This window comes from Protomyctophum bolini, assembly GCF_963924005.1.
Source record: "Protomyctophum bolini genome assembly, chromosome: 1".
Lineage (NCBI taxonomy): Eukaryota > Metazoa > Chordata > Actinopteri > Myctophiformes > Myctophidae > Protomyctophum > Protomyctophum bolini.
In genome coordinates, this window is record NC_137862.1 from 44,201,571 (window position 1) to 44,228,952 (window position 27,382).

At 43.5% G+C, this 27,382-nt stretch overlaps 1 protein-coding gene across 1 annotated transcript in view; it reads right to left on the reverse strand.

Annotated features, from left to right (window-relative positions):
* The window catches only part of LOC308321627 (MAM domain-containing glycosylphosphatidylinositol anchor protein 1-like), a 165,282-nt gene that overhangs the window by 108,566 nt on the left and 29,334 nt on the right, over window positions 1-27,382 (reverse strand). The window contains exon 2 of the mRNA XM_080772615.1: window positions 11,372-11,511. Within this exon, the coding sequence (XP_080628741.1) occupies window positions 11,372-11,511 (140 nt within the window). The remainder of the gene's footprint in view (window positions 1-11,371; window positions 11,512-27,382) is intronic.

Here is a 27,382-nt window from a genome sequence, read left to right on the forward strand (position 1 = left end):
CAGTGTGTCACAGTGTGTCACAGTGTGTCACACTGTGTACACTGAGTCACACTGTGTCACACTGTGTCACACTGAGTCACACTGTGTCACACTGAGTCACACTGAGTCACACTGTGTCACACTGTGTCACACTGAGTCACACTGAGTCACACTGTGTCACACTGAGTCACACTGAGTCACACTGTGTCACACTGTGTCACACTGAGTCACACTGAGTCACACTGAGTCACACTGAGTCACACTGTGTCACACTGTGTCACACTGTGTACACTGAGTCACACTGTGTCACACTGAGTCACACTGAGTCACACTGTGTCACACTGTGTCACACTGAGTCACACTGAGTCTGTGTCCCAGTGTGGCGTGACAACAGAGCCAGCAACACTAAAGAGCTCAAGAGCCCAATGCTGAATAGGAGGGAGTGGAGGAAAGCAATCCACACTCTCACATTGCATCTCTTAAATAAACAGAGTGCGCTAAGGCGTCTTGACATGGTCTTTATGGTTCGTTCACGCTTCGGTTCTCCTATCAGTTCATGAGAGTTCACTGTTGTACAAGGAGCTACATTTGAGCTTCATTTGATTAATCAAATGCACATACAGTACACGCTCGGATGCACACCTCACACACATCTGTACGTGCCCGAGGAAGGACGCACGCACGGACACACACGTGTGCGTGCGTGTGTGTGTGAGTATGTGTGCGTGTGTCCATTAATCCCTATTAACCTCTGTGTCTTATCAAGCTGGAAGAGACTATGAGACATCATGTAGACAAAGAGGGCACAGCGGATAATGGGCTGAAGTGACTGATAGTGTGTGTTTAATTGTGTGTGCGTTTGTGCGTGCATGTGTGTTTATCTACATGTGTGGTCTTGCTCTATAGGCCAATGGCATCTGACTGTGCACACATGCACACAGGTGTGTGTGTGTGTGTGTGTGTGTGTGTGTGTGTGTGTGCGTGTGCGTGCGTGTGTGTGTGTGCGTGCACGTGTGTGTGTGTGTGTGTGTGTGTGTGTGCGTGCGTGCGTGCGTGCGTGTGTGTTCCTCTATGTGTGTAGGTTATAAAGTAGGTTATGGATTATCGGATTAGCAGGGCCTGTTTGTTCAGCTCTGTTTGTAGGATGGATTTGGTTGAAGCAGACCACCATTGATCAAATAGCCATGGTGTGATTCTCCTGGATTCTCCTCTGTGTGTGTGTGTGTGTGTGTGTGTGTGTGTGTGTGTGTGTGTGTGTGTGTGTGTGTGTGTGTGTGTGTGTGTGTGTGTGTGTGTGTGTGTGTGTGTGTGTGTGTGCGTGCGTGCGTGCGTGTGTGCGTGCATGTGTGTGTGCACGCTAGGCTGAGACATCAGAAGGTTAATATGTGTCAACTGCTGACAGGTCATCTCTCTCTCTCTCTGTCTCTGTCTCTCTCCACCTCCAGATGCCACTAGACCAGACAGGGTTGTTGTTATCACTGTCACCACCACTCAATACAACACTTCCTGACCTGGCATTTATCCCACACACTTAAAAAGGGGGCTTAAAGGCCATTCTGTCACATGTTCCTCCATTTATACATACATGTGATTAAGAAATCAGCATGTATACACTATACAGTATGTCCGTGATTAGATAATATTCAGTCACAAAAGGAGCAACCAAAGGTATGGCTCCCCCATATATTACAATATGATCGAACCCTACAAACCCTCCCGTGCACTCAGATCAGTCAATGCGGGGAAGCTACCTTCACTAAAAACGCCTGGACAACGCTCCACACGTCCCAAACTATCCAAACTCTTCTTCCTTCTGGCTCCAAAACTATGGAATGCACTTCCCATTGCAATCAGAACTGCAGCCTCACTCCCAATCTTCCCCCATAGTCTGAAAACCCACCTTTTCAGACTCCATCATGGCCGGTAGCACTTACCCTAGCCCCTTAGATAGAACTTTATGTAGACTTAGATAGAATTTTACACAGACTTATAGCATGTTACGTAGACAGCACTAAAATTGCATTTTATGTAGTCATAGTATAGTATAATGTATAGTATAGTATAGTATGTATAGTTTCATTATATAGATATTCCACTGTTACGTTCTTAGCTTACGCATGTTTCATGATAACTACTTTTTATGTATGTGATGTATTGCCATGCCTTCTGTTCTTGCTTATTGTAAATCGCTCTGGATTAAGAGCGTCTGCTAAATGCCTAAATTGTAAATTGTATTGTATCGTCCTCCCAGTATCTTGATATTGATTAGTTAGTACTAGTAGCACTATAGGCTACCCATTGTTGTGGACAGACAAGTTGTGGACAAGTTGCAAAGTTGAAGTCAGTGTTTTACTGACTTTGGAGGAAGCAAGATTCATGTACTTATTGGCCAGTTTGTGACACAGAAAAATCATATATAATGTTGGAATAAATACACATGGGCCCCAAAAACTATTTGGAGGCTGGGGGGGACCAGTCCCTTACTTTAGTCATAGGTCTTGTTGAAATTGTCATTGGTTCAATATTTATAAAAATGCTGACCTATGGAAATGACAGTGATATTTGACATTTGCTATCGTGCTTACCTATTGTAATACCCTGTTTTTGTGTTTTGTGTTTTTTCTCTTTTTTTTCTTTTCCTTTGTTGAGTGTTTTGTATTGATTGTACAGTTACGACCCTCTCGAAAACGAGGTCCTATATCTCAATGGGGTATTCCTAAATAAAGCGTTTCAAACAACAAACCACACAGACACACATAACCACTTTCACTTTCAATCTTAGAAGAGCTCACAACGTTCCGCATTGTATCAGATCGTGCTGCATCTTACTTGTGTGTGACACTATCAATGAATATGGTACAATGAATATGTCAATAGTCAGTGTGGGTGTTTGTTCACAGTGTAAAAGTACAGACTGAAATTGTACTACTATATGTTGTGGAGAGTTAAGTCCTTAAATAACACACTGAGGCAGAGAAACAAGAACTGCATTACTGTCGTTCAATGTACTTCATTGCATTGTCATAAACAGAAAGCTGGAACAATTGACAGTTTCTGGCAGTATATGATGTGTCTCTTATTCCCTCAGTAGCCCACCATGCACCAGGCAGGCAAGGACCACCCACTGTCTTCAACAAAGGAAGCTGGCTGTTCTCAGACATCTTTTCTGAAGTGATTCTTGAATCATTGCCATCAGAGTCAACCATACAGCAGTTTATCCATCCAACTGGCTCAGTTACAGTGAATCCGCTTAAAATGATAATCCTGTTATGTGGGAACAGTGTTTGGCACAGACGCAAACCCTCACACAAAAATAAAGACGTGTTTTGCGCGCACGCCCGCAGGCATGCAAGAACGCACGCCCACAGAGGCAGACACACATTTACACTTACACGCAGACACATCTGTAGATATCAAGCAAGAGTGGGAAGGCATGGAGAAATAGGGAAAGACTAAAAAACTAAAGGACAGAAGGTAAATTAAATGAAGTTTTCAAATCTGTGCGTGCAATGCCGTGCATGCGTGCGTGCGTGCGTGCATGCAGGGTACAGTTACAGGGTACAGTTACAGCGTAACTGTAACGTTTTATAGTATATTTTAAAATGTGTAATCTGGATTATAGTAACGGGGGTTACAGGCATGATTACTTCCCCTCATCAATTTTAGGGCTACAAATAAGTTAAAACACCTTAACAAACAATAAAATAATCAAGTCTTAATAGTAGGCCTACGCATGCATGGCACATGATGCGCTGTGTGTGTGTCGCTGCTGCTGCCCACTGCGCAGTGAGTGAACACAGGCTCGCTTAGCTCGGCTCCAACGCGAGCCACATCGGTCCCAAGCAGTGGTTTTCCCTGCCGTCAGACCCCCCAGTCCCGACCCATTATATTATATTATATTTCATTATGCTGTAACCAGCGGACAATGATCTGTAGCCCTACTGTACCCAGGGACAGTGAGAGGAGGCGCCGCGTCGGGGTGGACTGACTGTGGAGCGCTCAGGGTGAGATTATGACGGGGAGTGGAAAGATTATCTAAAAGACACCGTTCAAATGACACTTTAACACTAGTACGCAGCAGGGTGTAATCAACCCTCAACAGGTGGTGGTATCATGTAGATGTAGTGTTGAATCAAATGGCATACAAATCCAAAGAGTTTCAGTTGAATCAGTTGTAATTAAATCTGCGGTTAATTTCAACAGAGACCCGATGAACTTGTATTTTCTGATACAAGTTAATTTGTCACTGCTGTTTGATCTGCAGCACTGATTAATGTCATTTATTTGTATGTGTAAACTTGAAACATTATTGTACTGTAAAAAGGTCTCTTTTCCCTTCATCTTTATCCTTTTTAGAATAATAGTATTAGTTTACTAGAATTAGATTAATACACGATAATCAACACAAACACTGTATTTAGAACACACCCAAATCAAATCATATTACGGCGTACGTGTTCAATCAATTATTCAATGAAAGCCAACGGCTGCATCCTGGAGCGTCATCTGTCATGGCGTGCCAAGCTGTCATTCTCTGTCCCGTGTATTATACAGTATACTGTACTTGTATAAGTTGTATAATATTTCCGACCACGGAGTAACCTCGCGTAACCTTCAGTGTCCCCAGTGCATCCACAATGACTATCCACCTCGGAGGTCTGGTAAGACAGGCAGTGTCGGTAAGCCAATCAGAGGCTGGTGGGGCATTACCATGTCTATAGACGGGCGTAGCCCATTGTGCACTGGCCTACTTGGAACGATGCAAGTTGGAAATGAATGCCCCACCCAGTTATTATGTCCGTGTCCCTTTTATGCCCATATATGGAGTTATTTTTTAGGCATGCCAAAATATGGAGTCAGAACAGGTCAGCTCCATATATGGGGATCTAGGGGTGATCAGGTATGAGCAATATTGGCTAATTATTGCCCTGTCCAGAGGCTTTTGGGCTGGTTCTGGACAGCGGTGTATGCCACCGACTCAAGGGCGGGCACTGCACTCCCTGTGATGGTGTGGAACGCGTGTGTCAAATTTGAAGTCAGTGGGGCGAACGGTTCTCAAGTTACGTGGATTACAGTCGTACACACACAGAGACATGGTGGACAGACAGACAGAGAGACAGAGTGTGTGAGTGTGTGAGTGTGTGTGTGTGTGTGTGTGTGTGTGTGTGTGTAATTTGGAGTTTTCATTCAGTTTGCTGCCATGTTTAATACACACACTCACTCTTTTAGGAGATTGATTTGGAGATGGATTTATGCAGCCTAATCGCTCTCTCCCTCGCCTTCCCTCTCTCCATCTCATCTCTCCGCTTCTCCCGCTCGCCCGGTTTCATCCCTCAGCTGCCTCTCGCTCATCCATTTATCCTCGTCATCTCCCTCTCGCCCTCTTCTTATGTGCTCTCTCCAAACCCCTCTACCTTTGCCTCTCTCCTCTCCTCTTTTCCTCTCCTCTCAGAAGGGGTCATGCTGTGATCTCATTTGTTTCTGGTTCTGGTTCCAGATTGGCTTCACTTTCAGTCTCTATCGATTGTCCTCTCCTCAGCCCTCAAGGACGGAAACCCAAACCCTGAATCCCCCGACCGCAGCCCCCCCCCCCCCCCCCCGTCCACCGGACTCCCTGACCCTGTAACTCTACCTCCTCCCCCTCCCCCTCCCTCCCCCCCCCCCCCCCTCTGCCCACAGTTTCATTCCTCCTACTTTCATCTGCTCTGCCTCACCTTTCCTCTGCATTCTTGTTTCCTCTCCTCTCCTTTGTAAATCCATCACACTCACACATACACGCGCCTGCCCGTGCACCCGCCCGTGCGCCCGCCCGTGCACCCGCCCATGCGCCCGCCCGTGCACCCGCCCATGCGCCCGCACGCACGCACGCACACACACACACACACACACACACACACACACACAGGTCTCAAGGTTGCGGTGACCAGCAGATCCATGAATAAATAATAAGAAGGTAGGAATCACTTTCAGAAAAACCATTTACCCTTCTATTGTATTTCTAAAGAAAGTGTGCGTGTGTGCGTGTGCATGTGTGTGTGTGTGTGTGTGTGTGTGTGTGTGTGTGTGTGTGTGTGTGTGTGTGTGTGTGTGTGGGGGGCTGTGTGTGAAAGAGTTTGTTAACTAAAAGCCTCATACCTGCAGTGAACCTGAGAGCTGTTATACAAACCCCCATGACCTCAACACTTTACTTTCTACTGCTCATTCTTTCCTTGTTTCATATTTTTGATCTGTGTCTTTCTCTCCCCCTTAGTCTGAGAAAGTGAGGCCAGCATTGGACAATGTACTCAACTCCAGTACGTGAGACAAAGTACAGACACAAATATTGTCACGATGCGACACATTATGAACTTGTAGATCCATTTTTCACTATTCCAAATGTACCCTTTCCCTCAAATGTAGTGGAGTGAAAGTCATACGAAAAATATAGATACTCAAATAATGTTGCTTAAGTACAGTAGTAAATTTAGCCTACTTTGTTATTTTCCAATGCTGAGTGACAGTGAGACAGTGGCAGTCTGGCAGACAGACAGTGACGTACAGTAATACTGCGTTCACACTGGTAGCTACAAAAGATACAAAGAGACACAGCATACCAGACTGTTGAAGTGTTGATCAACACATCGTGTGTCCGATGAGCGAAAAAAATATCAAGGAAAATGGAGCCTTAGGGTTTAAAAAACACAGAACTGGCTCACGGAAATGATTAATTTACCCCGTTACAAGCAAGAGTTGTGTGGAGAGCAAATGTGAGTGGAAATGGCTTTGTAGCCAGCTCTTTTGGAGATTTTGTAGCAGGTACAAAACACTTTGTATCTTCATGCCGCTGTATCCAGAGGGACGTGAGCTATAACATAACAGCTTTTTTTCACACAGGCATTCATGTTGACATGGAGAGTTGGAGACTATGGGGCATATTCACGAAGCAGGAGACTACATTCATGTTGACATGGAGACTATGGGGCATATTCACTAAGCAGGAGACTACATTCATGTTGACATGGAGAGTTGGAGACTATGGGGCATATTCACGAAGCAGGAGACTACATTCATGTTGACATGGAGACTATGGGGCAAATTCACTAAGCAGGAGACTACATTCATGTTGACATGGAGAGTTGGAGACTATGGGGCATATTCACTAAAAAGGAGACTACATTCATGTTGACATGGAGACTATGGGGCATATTCACTAAGCAGGAGACTACATTCTTGTTGACATGGAGACTATGGGGCATATTCACTAAAAAGGAGACTACATTCATGTTGACATGGAGACTATGGGGCATATTCACTAAGCAGGAGACTACATTCATGTTGACATGGAGACTATGGGGCATATTCACTAAGCAGGAGACTACATTCATGTTGACATGGAGACTATGGGGCATATTCACTAAGCAGGAGACTACATTCATGTTGACATGGAGAGTTGGAGACTATGGGGCATATTCACTAAAAAGGAGACTACATTCATGTTGACATGGAGACTATGGGGCATATTCACTAAGCAGGAGACTACATTCATGTTGACATGGAGACTATGGGGCATATTCACTAAGCAGGAGACTACATTCATGTTGACATGGATACTATGGGGCATATTCACTAAGCAGGAGACTAATTGCCACATTTTCAATTCAGCGGGGCATTTACGAAACCTGATGTCGCCTCCCCGAAGACCTCTCTGCATTAGGTTGCGACCAGGCTTTTCTCTTTACAGATGAGTAAGCCTGGGACCGAGGCTAGATCACCATTTTATGATATATAAATAGATAGATATAGAAGATTACTGTCCACGACTGTCCATATGACCCAGTGACGCACAAAGAAAGAGAATCTGTTACCCGTTAAATTACAGACGTAACTATAGTGACCACCAGCCATGATCCATCAGCTCTACAGTCTCTACTCCCATATTACTGCAATCCAACATGAGAACCCAAACACACAACTTTTAGCAATGGCACTTTTATTTAATTTCACCAGTCCAGAACAAAGCTCCAATGCTGCACCCATTTAGGAAATAGGGACAGACACCATATACGGTCTAAAAATCCTGAAAAAGACTTCATAAATCAAAAGACACATACACACACACGCGCACATGCACACGCACACGCACACAATTTACTTTCCTATCAAAAACAGCCCAAGGTGAGTTTTAGATGATGTAACTACTTCTGACTGTTGGTGTGAAGCTTGGGGATGGTGTGAAGCTAAGGTTTGTTCACAGGACAGTAATTGAAGAAGAGAGATACAATGAAGACACGCTTCCACGTTTTTACTACCCCGTTTCGCACCAGTGAGGGGAGGGAGGGGCTAGCCCACACCGGGCCCGCCGCAGTCAGTCAGTCAGTCAGCACACACAGAAGATGGCTGTGGAACGTGAAGCACAACTAAACGGAGCTGCGCTTATGACGGAAACAACACAAATAAAAACGTCGGCGAAAACATAAGCCCAACACGAGGATATAAAGGAAACAATATAGCCTTTCCATAGGAGTATCTTTTTATATTTTTCCAAGAAGAACTCAAGTACTTTGCAGAAAACTTGTCAAGGCCGGGCTGTGTTGTTGCTTATGCACACGTATGTAGTCAATAAAGCACAAAGATAGAAGCCTTAAGTACATAACAAACAGCAATTGTGTTGGCAAGAACATGCATTTACTTACGTGGACATTCAGGACTAACAGTCCCGAGTGTTCACGCTTCTCTACAAAGTCACGTAAGTTATATTTACAAAGCACATTTATTAACATATCCTGAAGTTAAGCAAAAATTTAATATCAGCCGCTTTCAGGATCAAGAAAAGTGAAGTGTGGTGGAGGGAAGGATGAAAGACAGAAAGAGTGGAGACGGAAAGAGAGAGACGGACAGAAAGAGAGAGGAGACAGAAAGAGTGAGACAGACAGAAAGAGAGAGACAGACAAACAAACAGAGAGAGACAGGCGTAGGGATCAGGTTATCAATATAGCTTGTGGAGGAGAAACCCAGTAAGCCCAGAGGGACACAATCCCAGAATGCAGCAGTGTTCTGCTAAGGACAGGTCAGAGAAGTTTCAATCTGCCCGTTGTTGTGGAGCTTGAATATGGGGGAGGGGATGCAGGAGGTTTGATCGCAGGCAGCAATAGAAGAGGAGAGAATGAGAGATACAATGTAGACATGAGGACGATGTATATATGAAGGCAATAAATAAACAGAATGACCAAGAGACAAAAAGAGATGAAGAGATAGGATGATTAATAGACAGAGAGGGGGATAGTGGGGGAGAGAGAGAGAGAGAGAGAGAGAGAGAGAGAGAGAGAGAGAGAGAGAGAGAGAGAGAGAGAGAGAGAGAGAGAGAGAGAGAGAGAGAGAGAGAGAGAGACCATTAAATGTTTCTCTGTGTGGATCAGGGTTAGACCATCTAGGCCAGGTCAGGTAATCAATCAGACTTGATAAAAGATTGGATACATCCTCAATCAGACTCATTCTCTCTTTTGATTGGCCTGGCCTCAGTGGTTCAAATGTGGAGATGGGGGATATTTAATCCCAGCGATTCAAATTGCCCAAAGAGAGTGGCACCCTATAGGAAACACTTTAGTCTTGGAATATTTTGTCTCAATTTTGCTTGTTTCACTTCAAATTCACCTCTTTGCGTTTGAATTGAACAGAATAAAAAACGAGGGAGAGGGAGGCATAGGGATCGGGTTATCAATATTCTGTAGCTTGTGGAGGGTGTAGAAGAAACCCAGTAAGCCCAGAGGGACACAATCCCAGAATGCAGCAGTGTTCTTCTGAGGACGAAGACTTTAAAAAAACTATGACTAAAACATTAACAGTGATACTGCCGGGTTGGAAAAGCCTGGCGGCGTGAAATTACTGAGGAACAAAGTAGGTTCAATCTCAGAAGAGGACGGAGGAACAGAAGGTTCTAGAAGGCACAGAGGTCATCATAGTTCACTTTGACTGCATCGATTTGTGTTTTACTGTGTAGTTTAGCATGGAAGACAAGAAATGTATTTACTGTCCTATGTTTCTATTGCGGTTATGTTAAATATACACTGTGCTCACATTTTCGCTGAATGGGTTCAATCCTTAGAGTATATATGAATAGAGAAGGCACCCGGAGGAAACCCTGAGGCGAAAAGGACATAGTGGCCGAATTTGTCATTGCAGCTCGAGCCAGCGCTGGTCCGTTGACTATCATTGCACACTTCATGTGTTTGAGGCCATGACACGTGAACGAATGTTTCATACGTGAACGCGCACAAACGGCACAATGATAGTCAACGGCAGCGCGTTCATGTGTTTGAGGCAAATCCATCCCAGAATGCACTCTGTTCCTACACGGAAGGAGGAGTGAAATCGCCTCATGCGCTTTTGAGCAACTTAATGCAAGTGGATGGAAGGAGAACTCGGGTGTCTTCTCTATTCATATATACTCTAAGGTTCAATCTTGGACGCTGAACAGAAGTCTACTAATTATACACTCACATTGTAACTATAGGGATGTCCCGATTTTTCGCTTCCGATCTGATCCCGATACCTCAATTTCTGTGTCAGATACCGATACCGAATACCGATACCAGTGTCGTGATCTCGTGTTGTGTTTATAGCAGACTCCTCACTCAAATGTGCACTTGCAGTTTGGGCAACTCCAAAGGACCTGCCATAGTGTCAACCACTATGTAAACCACTGACTCCAACACAGAAATAGGTTCAGATAAATAGTTTATCTATGCAATATATCAACAGCAATGAAGTTAGAACAGAGTTCATCATGACAGCTTAAATGTTGACCGTATAATGTCTGAACGCAGGCACCATTCTCCTACGTTGATGACGATTACGAAGCTGGGCCAGGCAGACACCACCCAGATCAATACTACGAGCACCCACCATCACGGAACCCGTGGCCTAGTCATGTGCTAACAGACGCTGAAGCAGCGGTAAGCAAAGAGCTAACTCCTATTAGTAGCAATATTTATGCTCAACATACAGAGATGTGTACACAACACACACATAAATTATACAAGTAATTTACAAAAAATCGCCACAATTTTCGGCATTTTTCATTCCAGCGTGCCACGTCAAATCTCACGTCTGGTCGGGAGCTGTCGTAGGCTTTGTCTGCACCAGTTTTTCTGTCGCACAAAAGCGGTGACCAGCTGACAGGCATCTAAATATGTATCTACTACAAAAACAATGTTCCGTAGCTCAGACCAAATTTACGCTAGGATCGGCTGAATAGGATCACTTGATAATAAATGCCACGTTGACGTGGGCGTAAGCCAAAACCCATGCACGCTCCAAATTAAGGCAGAATATACACTCCATTGATAAATGAGGTCCAGTGTGTGTGTGTGTGTGTGTGTGTGTGTGTGTGTGCGTAAGTGTGTGCTTGTGGTACCTGGGGTCGGGGGTGTCCTTTAACGATGCACTGCAGTACCAGCGTGTCTCCTTCTTTGATGGTGTAAATCCTCTCACTGATGTTGTCTTCCTTGACGTTGCACGCTGCACCCGAGTGCACAATCTGAGCATTGGCTGGAGCTGTGCACACACACACACACACACAGACACACACACACACACACACACACACACACACACACACACACACACACACACACAGAGACATTGAGAGAGAGGGACGAAGGACAGTATAGAATTAGTCAAATATCTAACCTTGTTCTGGTATCAATTCCTTAAAGTGCCAATGTTTGTTTTAAAAACGCCATTGACAATGACGATAAATTAATGTTTGTTTTGAAATCTTTATATACATCTATACATCATACATCTGATCACCTAATCATGTTGTAAGATAAGAGCGCCCCTCACTTCACACAGGTGTGATTGTTTTACTTTAAGAGCATACCACGGTAGCAATAGATAACCAACATTGTAATGTTCTATGGCAGTGTATGGGCCTGCCACTTAACATCAAGATAAACCGCAGCCAATGAAGACAGAGCCAAAGGTGGAATTGACTGTTTACTTCATGACAAGGAGTGATACATTCAGAGTTTGTTATTAATTGACAGCATTCCAATCATTTCACAACAAAATAAACCCAGGTAATTAACAAAATCATACACACACTAGCTAAACCACATACACTCATCAGTGTTGGATGACATACACCTGAGGCTAGGCTATGGCTATGTTCTGCAGACAACAGTAAACATTGTCAAAAACGTTCCCAAATACAAAATAAACATAACAAAATGCCACAAAATTGTACAGAAAGTTGGCATATCTAACATCAACTGCAACTTACAGCATTGCCTCTCAAAAGCTTCCAAGTTGGTAGGCTTACAGCTCTGAACAGTGTGTGTTTACTCTCTGCACTGCTGCATCAAAGATGGTGCTCACAGGAAGTGACTCTCATTATATACTGAGTTCTTCAAAATAAAAGCACATGTAAACACAAAACAAACATAACAAAATTGTACAGAAAGTTAGCATATCTAACATCAACTGCAACTTACAGCATTGCCTCTCAAAAGCTTCCAAGTTCTTAGGCTTACAGCTCTGAACAGTGTGTGTTTACTCTCTGCACTGCTGCATCAAAGATGGTGCTCACAGGAAGTGACTCTCATTATATACTGAGTTCTTCAAAATTAAAGCACATGTACTTGTACACAGAACGACAATAAAGTAGTTGCAAGCTTTTCTAAAGCGGACAGAAATACCAACATTGCTTAGAATTGCCTTAAAGGCAAGACAAACATCATCTTCATCATCATCATCATCATCATATAACACTAAACCCGGGTGATTATCACCCGGACAATTATATATGTTTTATTTTCATAATGTTGCTGATGTCTGAGAAGGGTGGGTCTTTCAGTACCTTCATGATGCTCAGTGACATCATAGAGTGTGTTTCCCTGCCCACATTAGAGTTCTCATGGGATGTTAAAAATTAAGGACTAATCAGCATTTCAGCATACATTTTAGGCCCGACGTGGCCCTAAAGCGTCTGGTCGGGTCGGGTAGGGTATACTGTAGGTTTGGGCAGGATTTGAGAACTAGACCTCATAAAATTACAACTGGCCACAAAAGATCACGGGATCAGTTCAGTCAGTCAGTTCAGTCAGGAAACTCAGTGCAGTTGCTGCCGGCCGTTCATTGGGCCGCATCAAAACATCGCTCTACATCTCAAAGTGCTACAAGGTTAAAAGCATGGCAAAAGAAATACAATAAAATACAATAAAAGAAGCGTAAGCAACATCAAAATCAGAAAAACATGTTTTCTTAAAAAGGTGGGTCAGTGGACTGTGGTGCTCTCAGGTGAGTAGGGAAAGAGTTCCACAGACATGGGGCTGTGTGGCAGAAGGCGGTTGGTGTGGGGGACGGGGAGAAGATGGGTGTTGGAGGAGCGGAGGCTTCGAGTGGCGGGTTTAGGGGCGATGAGTTCTTTGGGGGGGGGGGAATTCCCGTAGATGCACTGGTGTGTAGGGAGATCTTGTATTCAATTCAGAAAGCAGCAAATGAAAAAAAAAGAACACTCAAAAACTCATCTTTTACTTTCTCTAATAACAACCTAAAACATGAAAAACGTCCTCCCACTGTTCAGTTCCAAAATTGCATTTAGTCTTTGGATACTATGGGAGCCGCAGTGAGTTCCTCCTCCTGCTCCTATCTGGTCTCTCTCGGGCAGAGACGATGCACTCCAATCAAATGCTGATCGGAGCGAGGTGGGCCGTATTATAATGAGTCAAAAATAGCTGGGATGAGGGAGAAAATAAGAGAAAATAATTTGCATACACAGCACCCCGCACCACATCAGGACATTGTTGTACTGCAGCTAAAACTGCTTTAGAAGCCAGACAGAAATGACATGAACTGGTTAAATCAGAGTGGTGATTTAGGCTCAAACCATTAGAAATATGTTTGAGGGACATAGACAATATGATATTAAATATTTTAATCTGTTTGTTATTATCGCATTTTATACAGCAATACAATATACATTGATAATAAAAAAGAAAGTCCACTGTGTAGTTTTTTCATTTTTTTAAGCAAGCACTGCAGTACTTAACCTCAAGTACAAATTTGACAGAGCAACCTTCACTTGTAGCTTGACCCAAAGGTATAGCCTGCCCTATAGTGACTTGTCCACTACTGCTGGACCAAGGAGGAGGTTCATGCATGATAGATGATAGATAGATAGAGAGAGAGAGAGAGAGAGAGAGAGAGAGAGAGAGAGAGAGAGAGAGAGAGAGAGAGAGAGAGAGAGTGAGAGAGAGCAGGTGAGGTGAGGTGAGGTGAGGTAAGGCAAAGACCCAGAGGCAGAGGGAGTTGTGGAGGTGGGTTTGCATCGTCATGTAGTTAGCATCGATTCACAGGGAGAACAAATGTTTATTTGCATCTCGCAGACAGAGAAGGAAGTGTGTGGGTGTTGAGGGCCGGCTCACCTGTGACTCGAGCAGAAATAGCGCAGCGCATATGTGGTGTGGAATGTTGTCTGGAATAGTGCACTGGTTCTAAATGTGTCTTTTTATTCCACTCAAAAATGTCTCAAAACAACCTCAGTGAGGGAACAGGAGATGGCGTGTCTGTCCAATTATTCATGTACAGATGATTTTGGTTCGTGTGAGAGACAGTCTGGATGAAGCCTGAGGCTGACATGTGACAAGGACAGTTAGGATGACTTGAACCTGCACTGTCACACTTACAGGACCATGTGTAGCGGCCCCTCTGAGTCAAAACGACCCCCCTGTCAACGTTATTTGGTACCGATATAACATACTTTGGCTGTCCAAGAGCTGTATCTTCCTTGGCCTTGATGCTATGATGCTATGCATCTAGTATTTTCACATGGAATAAAGGTGTCTGCACAATGCACATGTGTGCGTACATATGTGTGTGCATGCATGCATGTGTGTATAAGTGGTTTATTTGAATTCATGAATGTCTGAGTGGACTGTGCAAGAGAGGAATTCATCAGTAGAGCAGTCAACCATTCAACAGTTCATTATTCTGTCAAAGACTGCTAGCTTTGTCACACACAGACACACACACACACACACACACACACTGTACACATACTGTAGGTTAGTCTGTCACCGAGTCCGAGGCCACTCTGGCGGGGCGGAGGTGACAGATAGCAATAATAATAATAATAATCTTTTCCTCTGTTTCTCTTCTAGGTTCTACGGCGGACAGCGGCTCCAGTGGCGGACCCAGGTAAGTGCAGGTAGGTGGTTTAGAGTAGGTTAACACAGTTCGTATAGGTTAGGTCTGTTCTCCCTCAGGTTCCCGTGACAGGTAAAGTATCCCACAGGTATGGTATTTAGCATAGGTGTTCTTCCCTCCACAGCCCACAGGAGCTCTGTAGCCCTCCTATCCCGGTGCAGTATAAAGCCTCAGTGGAGTCTTCGCCTTAAGTGGCTCCTCTTGACTCGTGAGGTGATTGTGATACAGTGAAAAGGTTTCTCTTACGACCCTATAGCGTGTGACGCGGCTCTGGAGCGGCGAGGATCCCCGCCTGTCTCTCTCCCTCTCTCTCTACAGCTGGGAGAACGGGGGTGAGAGCGGCTTCCTCCTTCGCGGCTCCGCCTCTCGTCCACCTCCAGCTCCAATCCTATACGCGACTCGACGTGTTCCTGTGAAGCGTGCCTCTGTCTGCCCGTGGTGAACCAGCTGTCACCGCACACTGAATGAGAACGGCTTTTATACTACCTGCTTAGAGCGGCACGGCTGGCGCTGATTGCCGACGGGCGCGGCCGCGGCATCATTTCCGTCTGGCCGAGTATGAAGTTCGGCACGTACACTTGGCCTATCACTTGCCCGAGGGCGTGTCCCGTGCTCTTGTGTGTGTGGCGGCGAACAGCGTTGCTGGTCACCATGGCAACGCACTCACAATGTCGGGTGTTTCCCCGTATATATACTAGGCATGTAACGATATATTGTATATCGATATATATCGATATTATATCCCGACGATATGTATCGATTTATTAAAAAAACTATTTTTTATTGGGGCTAGTGTGTGATATGAAATGTGAGCTGTAATCATATTCCATCATATTCACGTGCTTTTGGAGAGAAATGAGACAGACTCCATGCAGTCACTTTCAGTAGAGGCCTGCAGAGGGGAGCTGTGTGTGTCTGTGACACAGGTGATGGTCGTTATTGATGATCATTAATACATCAAGGAAGGCAATTATGTTTCTGCACTGTCAAATAGGTCTACATCTATCCTGAGATGCCATCAAAGAAAAGAAGAAATGTTAACTCGAGCTAGGTTTAAACATGAAAGCATGTTTACAGTTGTTGCACAGAAATTAAGTAATTTTACATGAAAAGTAATGCTACTTTTGCAATGTAGTTAAATAAAGATTGTGAAAAAAGCTTGGGGGGAAGATAAATTATTTAAAATTCGGTCATTTGTCTGGAAAATAATTGTGTTGAGAATATTGTGAAAAATCGTATCGTGAACCTCATATCGTGATACGTATCGTAACGTGAGTTGAGTGTATCGTTACATGCCTAATATATACTTTATACCATTGAACACACACAGGCAACAAATGTCTTTCAGGTGAGCACTGTGTTCCGAAAGAGCTCATATGAGGCTGACTCGGTCAGACCACCAGCGGATATAAACAGTGAATAATTGTCCCCTTTTCAGGTTGTTAGAAGCTCACAGCTCGTTTCCCTCTCCAGAGAGGTAGAGGGGTCGACAGAGTGACTGCCCTGCCTCGGGCAGCAGGGCTGACTTCTCCAACAACGCATGGACACAGAGGAGGGTGGGGGAGAGAGGGGAGGGGAGGGGAGGGGAGGGGAGGGGAGAGGAAAGGAAAGGAAAGGAAAGGAAAGGAAAGGAAAGGAAAGGAAAGGAAAGGAAAGGAAAGGAAAGGAAAGGAGCAAGACAGAGGAAAAAGGTTAGGAAAAGAACAGACAGAACAGACAGACAGACAGAGGAACAAAGCAAGAAATGGAGATGAGAGATAGCGGTATATTTAAGGTGAACGAGAGAGAGAGAGAGAGAGAAATGAGAAAAGAGAAATGAAGGGCACAAAGGAAAGAGGAAGACTTAATGACAAAAATATATTAAAAAGACAAACCTATAATGTCTGTACCAAACAAATGCACCAAGTTTCATGAACCATCTAACATCAATATATACTTATATAGAGCACATTTGACATGGTTTAACACCACAAATACTGGCACGCACTCTGTCCTCCATTCATTCAGATACGATGAGCATTAAAACATTTAGGTTGATAGATTATCACAGCTCAGAGAGAACGACCGCCTTGACAGCATTGACGCATCATTGATCAAAATGTGCTGATTGAAAACCCCCGTCCTTGTATCGTCGGTAAGTTTCTGAAGGGCTCGATGTAGATGAGCCGTAAGTGAAACGTAACTATCGGCACACGCCTCATCTGATGAAGTGATCCGTCGCAAGCTGCCATGTTTGTTTTTGTTGAGCAGACAGGATATTTCTCACCCAAACTAATGACAGTAAAGGAGGGAGGGTGTCAGGGCACACTGACAGCTTTATGGAGTGCCGTGTGTGGCGATGTGGGTGTGTTGAAAAAGAGACGTGACTGTTTAGGTGTATGTGTATGCCTGCGTGCATGCCTGTGCGCGACCACACGTCTTGACGAGGGAATCTCACAGAAGGTCATGAATCGTGTAGAAACAGAAGCCCGGGAGCAGATTGATATGTGTAGTTACTTTATGGTGGCTGCTCATGCATACAGATGAGGCCTGTCTAAATCCAACTATTTCAACACAGACCCTTTAGATGAACACCCACCCTACCCTGCCCTCCCATCACAAGTTAGAGGAGAGTAGAGCAGAGGTGGATGGAGGGAGAGCGCAATGAAGGGAGGAGAGAAATAAATGAAAGACAGAGGGACAGAGGGAGGAGAGATGGTGTGAAGAGAGACGGCTGAAGGTAGGAGAGTAGGCATATGGTGGAGAGACGAATGGGGGAGAGTTTGTTCATTCTCAGCCTCTTCCTCTGTGTTCGTCATTTAATCGATGCCTTGTCTCGGTTCAGGTAGCGTCTTGGACAGACTGTCTGCTTCCCTTCACTTCCTTCCATTCAGTCATCATCACGTGATTTTCTCCAGTTTTGTTCCCTGCTTCCATTCCGCCCTACTTTTTAGTTGACATCTATAAGCGATATAATGTTACGTTAGCATAACAATGATTCCTAAATGAGTCTTAAACCACTACACCGCACTGAAAGACACCTGACAGATCTACAGCATCTTACACAACCTCTTTCCAGAAGCTTCACAACAAAATATCAGATTTCACACACACCTTGGCATTCAGATTTCAGACTGCCCATATTTACGTAAAATACAGTTTGGATGCTGATCAAAGTTTGGCGCCCATGATCATAACCCTTAGGAGCAGTGGATGCCATTAAAATGCCAGGTCAGTAGAAGGCCTAATGCAAGGGTGTCAGACTCATTTTAGACTGATTTCAGTCAAAATGTCTGAACAGCAGTGTGTATACTATACATATTATTAGCATTTTGTGCTTTAGTGTACAGTATAAAGGGGCGTTACACCTGCAGTATCCAAGCATCCAACAGCCTTTCAGCACATCTATGATGCGCACCATTCCATGATGTAGCAAGTGCACGCTGTTGATATGGTTATGATCAGAATTATGTTGAAAAAAAGTGAGGTTTGGCATTCAGTCATGAGGCCACTTAAATTTCCTGAAGTTTAGGGTTTCTGTTATACTTGCTGTATTTTCTACCTCACAGGCAGATACTGATCAGGTCAAAACTAAATCAATAATGTCTCACGTTGCCCAGATGCGTGCGACGTGCGTGCGTACTGAATGTGTGCATGCACCATGTGTCTGTGCGGTATATGTTTCTGTTTAGTACCAGCAACCCGGTTCGGAACAGGCCGTTTCTGATGGACTCCACACTTCTTTGCTGCATATGCTTGTGTCACTTAATTTGCATTCCATTTCCCGTCACTTGTGGACGATGCCCGTGATTCCCGTCATTTATGTGCAACACCCATCATTTGTGTCGTGTCATTCGGTATATCCTGTCAGCCCTCGTAGATCCGAGGAAGAGATATTTCCATAATAGACATGGCCCCTGTCAGGATGCTCTGGATTGTGGAGGGGAAAGATTTCCTCAGCTCCCTGAGGTGGTACAAAGCCCGATTCATCTTTGCATTAACTTTGCATTTAACTGTGCTGAACACGGCGAGCCTTCACTCTCTAAAAGGCTCCCCTTCACCTATCACAGAAACGTCCTAACACCTTCAAATGTGAAGGCGATAGGACGCTTCTGTGATATAAGCATATCAGAACCACAGACAATTAAAACTAAAGGGAGAACTAAAGGTTCTATTAAAACGAAAGGGAGAATTAAAACTGAAGGGAGATGAGTTCCAAGGTATCAAATCATGCCAACAATTATGTGACACATGACATGAATGTGTGAATTGTAGACAATAATAACTATGTTATAATTCTGAAAACGATTCTAGTACTGTCCCAGACTGGCCTCCAAGTACTCTGACAAAAGGTATCATATCATAGGTATCATAGTATTATAGTACCATATAGTCCTAATTTGATGAGTTTTGAAACTTTCACTCATCATAGACATGATGCAATAAGCATGCAACACACAAAAGTAGGCTACACAAAACAGACCCACATAAACTCTGAAAAGTGTCTGCACCTACTTCGATTGATATAAAAGTAGAAATCAGAGCTATAAGGTGTTGCAATTTCAAGTACATCAGAGGATATTATTGCATCAGAATTCTGAAAATGAGACATTATTTACAACATCTCTCTGCTTTGTCTTGAGCCTGTGAGCAAGCTTGCTCCATTACTCCCTCGATCAAATTTTCAAAGCATATTATTTCGTTTTTAACTGTTTATTGGATTTTTTTTAAACCCCCACATGTTCATATAAACATACATTTGTGTACATGTGTAACACCTGTCTTTCCGACCCGTCCACCCACCAATGCTTCGGTAGAAACTAGAAACATAAAGCAAAAATAATAAATTATAAAGATAGAACAGAGACAAAATATCTTGCTTAGAAATTGTCCAAACAATATTTGTCCCTGGGGAAACACCAAATATAATAGAGCCGTTAGCGGGTTGGGTGGGATGGATACGCCTAATATGATATATACATATATTGATATGTTATTGTCTATTTTTTGTACTATATGCTAAATAAATAAACCTAAAAAAAACCTAAACCTAATATATCAGAGTAGGATTTAAATATATCTGTCCAGAAATCCACCTGGGGCATGACCAAAACATGTGTGACAGGCCAGCAGTGGGTTGTAAACTTGATCATTTTAATATTTTGTCTTTGAACTTGACATGACAGATAATCTTAATTGTAATAAATAATAAATAATACAAGCAGTGGATGAAATAAAAAATATTACTAGGATAAGTGGAGGATCAAATTTGTAGTAATAGGACCAATGTAAGTTGATGTTTATGCATTATTATTTTACGCTGATGTTAGTTCTTAATTAGGTGCTGAATGATAGATACATTTGAATGTGATTAAACCTTTTTTTGCCAACATTATTTGTAGGTAAGAGACATGACAAAGCAGAGAGATGATGTAAAAAAATTCTCACTTTCAGAATTCTGATGTAATAATAGCCTCTGTCTATACTTTAGACCAGAGATTTTAAGTGACCAGGTCCAAAGGAAAGTGTAGAAAGAAAAGTATTTCAAATTAAATTAAATTAGAAGAAAAAGAAAAAGGAACACAGTTGTGACAATATATAGCAGAACTAAAACAAACAAGGCAGAAAATAAACATAGGGCTATAAAAATGAATGTAGGCTGTCTGTCATTGTATTTTCTGTGAATTAACTCACAGTTTAATCCACTGATCCTCAGCCATTTTAATTTCAATGACCTCCAAATTAAATGTATATGAATTAGCCTAGGGTGACAGGGTCCTAGGCCATTTCATTCTGCACTGGGACCCCATGTTACATACATGTTTACAATATTTTACAATAGTAGCTACTTATATTTTGTTATTTAAAGCTGTGATTATTTATTTAAGAATTAAGCACTGTTCTGAACCAATGTTCGCCTTTACATACAAAGAAATGTTAACCTTAACCTTTAAGCTAAAATAATGATGACCGGGGACTTAACATCATTGTTTTAATTGATGGCCTTCATGCCCTGGCACTTGGCCTTGTGCCCTCAAAAAGTTGACCACACTAAAGGCCAAGTGGCCTTGCCCCTAAAAGGATGAAATTCCAGGCCTGTGTGAAACCATGTGTGTTGTTGGCTATTGTGTTACATTGTTCTCAGCCAAAGTATACCTCCACCTCTATCAACCATGGCTGTTTGGTTTTTGCAACCATACTCTATATCCGACCTCAAACCTCAAACTCTTAGATCTCCATATATGGAGCTGACCTGTTCTGACATTCAATATGTTGATCCTTCCCCACCCGTCCTTCCTCTTCGACGTCTCCCTTTTGACTGATACTTGTCCATTCAGTTATTAGTTATTAGTACAGCCGCGCCCGACATCCAGCAAAAAATAGACCTCTCAACAAATGTACTAACTAAAAATGTCTATTCTATTCTATTTCTATTCCATCTTTTGACAGAGTAAATGCAGTGTAGCAGGTCACACTAATAAACACACCTCACATCAAAGGCATTGTACATTCAAAATTAGAACGAAGCATACAAATGAATAAAAAACTATATTGATAAATGCTAATTGTCTACAGTCACTTTGACAATCAGTCAAACAACTGCTACCTGTGAAAAGATAACATAACACAACACATATATACACACAGTTTTACTGTACATATACGTGTACTGTATAGCCCTAATAGCAAACTTATGATACTGTGACTCTCCCTCTCTCTCTCTCTCTCTCTCTCTGTTGATTCGATTGATCACAAAGTTAGTGTGACTGTGAGTATAGGCACTTTGAAGGGGAAAAGTGATGCGATGGAGAAATCACACATCCACACCCGCTGCCTGGAGTTAGCTGCATGCTGCTCCGCTCTGCTAATTGATCTGACATTTGCTCAACTTGACTGGCATTATGTATACAGTAGCCTAATTAGTTATTTGTCAGCACCTGCTCCAATAGTAGCCTATTTGAAAAGGCTTTCATATAGTCTTTCTATAAGGTTTGGCCTTATAGATAGAAATGTGGTCAGTTTTGGTATAGTTTTGGATATTTAATGAATGCAAAAATGTTCGCACAGGGCCTCGTATTTGTCCCGCGTGCGCATAGGTGCGTAGACCTGATAAACTCCTCTCCTCTTCCACTGGTTATGAAGCTGGACGTGATCGGGCAGGTCGCCCTGTCCAAAATACAACATCTCTTTTCCCATGTTCATATGCCAAATATACTGTATGACTTGAACAACAAAACTGTACAGCGAGTGAGAGAATGGTTTGGCCTGAGCAGAGCACACACACTCCTTGGAGTGGAAAGGAGCAGACGAGACGGTGCACGTCTCTGAATCTATGATCACGGACCTGTCAATCGTGCGTGCAGCATGCATGTGTGTGTGTGCATGCACACGTGTGAGCGTGCGTGTGCGCATTTGTCAATGCGTGCGTGCAGCGGAAGAGCTGCCCAGGGGCATTGATCGAGTGATTGATTGATTTGCAGAATACTACTCACTGCGGACTCACTGCGGATTACACTATATTTGAGAATAATGTCGGGGAATGTAAAAAAACGTGTAGTGTGACCAGTCAAGAGAAATAAACGGCAAGGATTTATGCAAGTTTAATCGGATAGTCTGACAGGGTACATCGTGAACGATAATAAAAAAATCTAAAAAATCTTGCAGTGTGTACCGGCATTTAGTCTCCAAAGGGTTCTTTGCTCAATTAAGACTGAGGACAATCCCTCAGGTTTCATTGCTAAAACTGTGTGGGAACTATCACGCAGTAAAAACAAAAAACTATTCGTTCCAAAGTCTTCAGGGAAGTCCTTCATATTGTACAAGCAATTGTATTACTAGCTCAGTGGCCTTGTGGTTAAAGTGTCCGCCCTGGATACTGGGAGGTTGGCGTTCATTCGACAGCCAAGTCATGCCCAAAGACTCTAAAACTCAAGTTATTAGTTTGGAGTTGTACATTCTTCTCAGCAGAAGCAACCATTGAATGCCAGAACCCAAAAATTCTATTTAGTTCTCAGTTATTCCTTCCTGGATAAGGTCCACTTGATTTTGGAGTTGCTCATTTTTCTTAGCCAAAGCATCCATTTGACCAGAAAGTCTCTCTATCTCCTTCACCAGAGTATCTTTGGTTATCAGTTCTTCCTGGTTGAATCCCAGTTGGTTCTGCAGTTTCCCATTCTCCTCAGCAAAGGCCTCCTTTTCTCCAGCTGGTCCCTGCCCCTCCTTCCCACATTGCATTTCCTCCTTCTTAGCCAAAGCCTCATTAGGACAAGGGGTATATTTGGTTCTCAGCTCTTCCTGTGTGAGGTTGTCAAGTTGATTCTGGAGTTGTTCATTATTAACCAAAGCCTGGTTTTCTCTAGGTGATCCCTGCATCTTCTTCCCACATTTATCCTCCCCTGTTAAACAAAGAGTATCTTTGTTTTTCAGTTCTTCCTGAGAGATGTCCACTTGATTCTGGAGCTGTCCATTGTTCTCAGACATAGCAACATTTTCAACAGCTTGTCCCAGTCCAGCCTCCCCCCATTTATCACCATCCATTAACCAAAGGACTTTGGTCCTCAGTTCTTCCAGGAGGAGGTACAGTTTGGTTTGGAGTTGCAGATTCCTCTTAATCAAAGTATCAATTTCTCCAGTTAGTCCTTGTCTCTCCTTCCCCCATTTCTCCTCCTCCAGAAACCACTGAGACATTTTGTTTCTCATTTCAACCTTAGTGAGGTCCAGTTGTTTCTGGAGTTGCCTATTCTTCTTGGCCAAATCCTCCATTTCTGCGGCTAGTCCCTGTCTCTCCTTCCCCCATTTTTCCTGCTCTATGTTGAATGCCAGCAGCCAATTACTCTCTTTTGTTCTGAGTTCTTCCTGAATGAGGTCCACTTGGTTCTGGAGTTGCATATTGTTCTTATCCAACGCTTCCATTTGTCCAGAGAGTCCCTGTATCTCATTCCCCCATTTCTCCTCCTCCATTAACAACTCAGCATCTTTGGTTCCCAGTTCTTCCTGGATGAGGTCCACTTGGTTCTGAAGTTGTACATTACTCCTATCCAAAGCTTCCACTTCTCCAGAGAGTCCCTGTCTCACCTTCTTCCATGTCTCATTTTCCAGTAACCAAAAAGCTTCTCTAGTTCTCAGTTTTTCCTGGATTACGTTTAGTAGATCCTGGAGTTCCCGATTCATCTCAGCCAAAGCCTCGTGTTCTCCAACTAGTTCCTGATTCTCCTTCCTCCATTTATCCTCATCCATTAACCGAGACACATCTTTAGTTTTCAGCTCTTCTTGGATGAGGTCCAGTTTATTCTGGAGTTCCCCATTCCTCTCAGCCAAAAACTCCTTGTCTACTACTAGACCCTGTCTCTCCTCCCCCCATTTCTCCACCTCCATTAACCAATTACCATCTTTAATTTGCAGTTCTTTCTGAGTGAGATCCAGTTGGTTTTGGAGTTGTCCATTCTTCTTAGCCAAAGCCTCATTTTCTCCGTCTAGTTTCTGTCTCTCCTGCCCCAATTTATCCTCCAGCATTAACCAATTAGCTTCTTTATTTCTCAGTTCTTCCTGGATGATGTCCAGTTGGTTCTGGAGTTGTCCATTCCTCTCAGCCAAAGCCTCCTTTTCTACAGCTAGTCCCTGTCTTACCTTCTTCCATTTCTCATTTTCCATTAACCAATTCACTTCTTTAGTTCTCAGTTCTTCCTGGATGAGGTCCAGTTTGTTCTGGAGTTGCTCATTCTTCTCAGCCAAAACCTCATTTTCTATAGCTATTCCCTGTCTTTCTGTCCTGCATGTCTCCTCGGTCATTAAGCAACAAGCATCTTTGGTTTGCAGTTCTTTCTGGGTGAGGTCCAGTATTCCTTGGAGTTGCTCATTCTTCTTGGCCAAAGCATCCTTTTCTCCAGCTAGTTCCTGTCTCTCCTTCCTCCATTTATCCTCCTCCATTAACCAATTAGCTTCTTTAGTTCTCAGATCTTCCAGGATAAGGTCCAGATGGTTCTGGAGTTGCCAATTCTTCTCCTCCTCCATTAACCATTGAGCATCTTTGGTTCTCAGCTCTTCCTGGATGAGGTCCAGTTGATTCTGGAGTTTCCCATTCCTCTCGACCAAAGCCTCATTTTCTACAGCTATATGTCCCTCCTTCTTCCAGTTCTCCTTTTCCATTATCCAATTAGCTTCTTTAGATCTCAATTCTTCCTGGGCAAGGTTCAGTTGATTCTGGAGTTGCCCATTCCTCTCTATCAAAGTATCCTTTTCTCCCGCTAGCCCCTGCCTCTCCTTCCCCCATTTCTCTTCCTCTGTTAACCAATGCTCATCAATTGTTCTCACTTCTTCCTGTGTAATATCCAGTTGGATCTGGAGTTTCCCAATCTTCTCAACCAAAGCCTCATTGTCTCCAGCTAGTTGCTGTCTCTCCTCCCGGCATTTCTCTTCCTCCACAGACCAATTAGTCTCTTTGGTTTTCAGTTCTTCCTGTGTGAGGTACAGTTGGATCTGGAGTTGCTCATACTTTTTAGCCCAAGAATCGTTTTCTCCAGATAATCCCTGTTTCTCTTTTCGCCATCTTTTGATATTTCTATTGCCTATTGACAGACTCTCTTTAAGGGTGGTAATGTCTTTCTCCTTCTCATCCAACAGCTTTTGGATTTGTAGGAGTGTCTTTTCCATTGCCTGGAACTCGTACTCTTTGAAGGTCTTGTCTGTTGCCTGGCACACATTCATTGTGCTCTCTTCCTCCATGACTTTAATCTTTTGCTCTGCAGAGAATAACCTTTCAGCCGACATCCGCAGCTCTTCAAGCAGTTTTCTTTTCTCCTCTTCCCAACTTTGCTGTTGTGCAAGTATCTTTTCCCGGAGGGTCTGTGAATAGTGTTTCATCATCATGTTACCATTTGACTTGGACATCTTTACTATTAGTCCTTTGAGGTGTGTCTCTCTCATTTCCTGAAACACGTATGTGGCTACTGTCATATGCTGTCCCTCCTCACCTGAGCACCATGGCATGTATCTTCTGAATGGCAAAGTGAAATCTTCAATTGGAGTAATTTCAGTTATTTTAAAATACCAAAATTTGAAACTTCTACACTAGGCCTATAGGCCAAATAGAAAGTAGAATTTTAAAATAGTATTTTGTATCAGGGATATTATTGGTGTCAGAATACCAAATGTATTAATATATATTTGCATTAGTGCTACATTAAAATAACGCCTATCATAATTAACTTTGAGTGTAAACTGTTAAATGCTGATAGTCTATGGTACGTGACGTAACAGCGTTTGCATAAACTATTGGCTAAATATGGACAGGCAACCTACAATGGCAGAATGAAGTCTTCCCTTCTTTGCTCAGCAACGTTTGCCCAGCAAAGTTTGCATGATACTAAACAGGATACGGCATGCCATCGACCCTCACCTGAGGGAGAACCAAAATTGCTTCAGAGGGGAGAACTACCGTAGCACAGATCTTGGCACTAAGGAGAATGATTGAGGAGGTGAAGAAGGATAGCTTGACTGCTGTACTCTGCTTCATCGACTTCAAAAAGGCATTTGACTCGATTCACAGAGGCACAAGTGTGAAGATCCTTAAAGCCTACGGTGTCCCTCCCAACTTTCTTCGGGCATTAGAGACCATGTATGCAGGAACAAGGGCCACGGTGGTGACCCCAGATGGCAACAGCGAGGAGTGTGATATCCGGGCCGGGGGACTATGCACTCAGGAAAGCCATCAGTGGACGAGAGGAGGATCTTGGCTTCACTCTAACACCATGGAGGTCGAGACGACATCCCAGTCCTGACAGACCTGGATATGTGGATGACATCAGCCTGCTCTCCGACAACGTGGAACAAGCTCAGGAACTCCTGAACAGAGTGGAGTTGGAGTGTGCAAATGTTGGTCTTAGGCTCAACATCTCACTGGAACATCCACCTCTCACAACAACAGGGGGCACTGTGCTGAAGGAAGTCAAGGACTTCAAGTACCAGGGCTCATGGGTCAACTCAACCGAGCAAGATCTGAAAGTGAGGAAGGCACTTGCATGGAGGGCCCTGAATGACATGACCAGTGTATGGAACTCCAATCTCCCCCGTCAAATCAAACTCAGCTTCTTCTACGCAACAGTGGACTCTGTTCTCCTACATGTCAATGAAGGCTGGACCCTGAAGACAAACCTGCTGCGTGCAGTACTTAACGTCAGCAAGACTGTACTAACAAGACTCTGTATGAGGGATTACCAAAGATCCAAAAATAGCAGCCAGG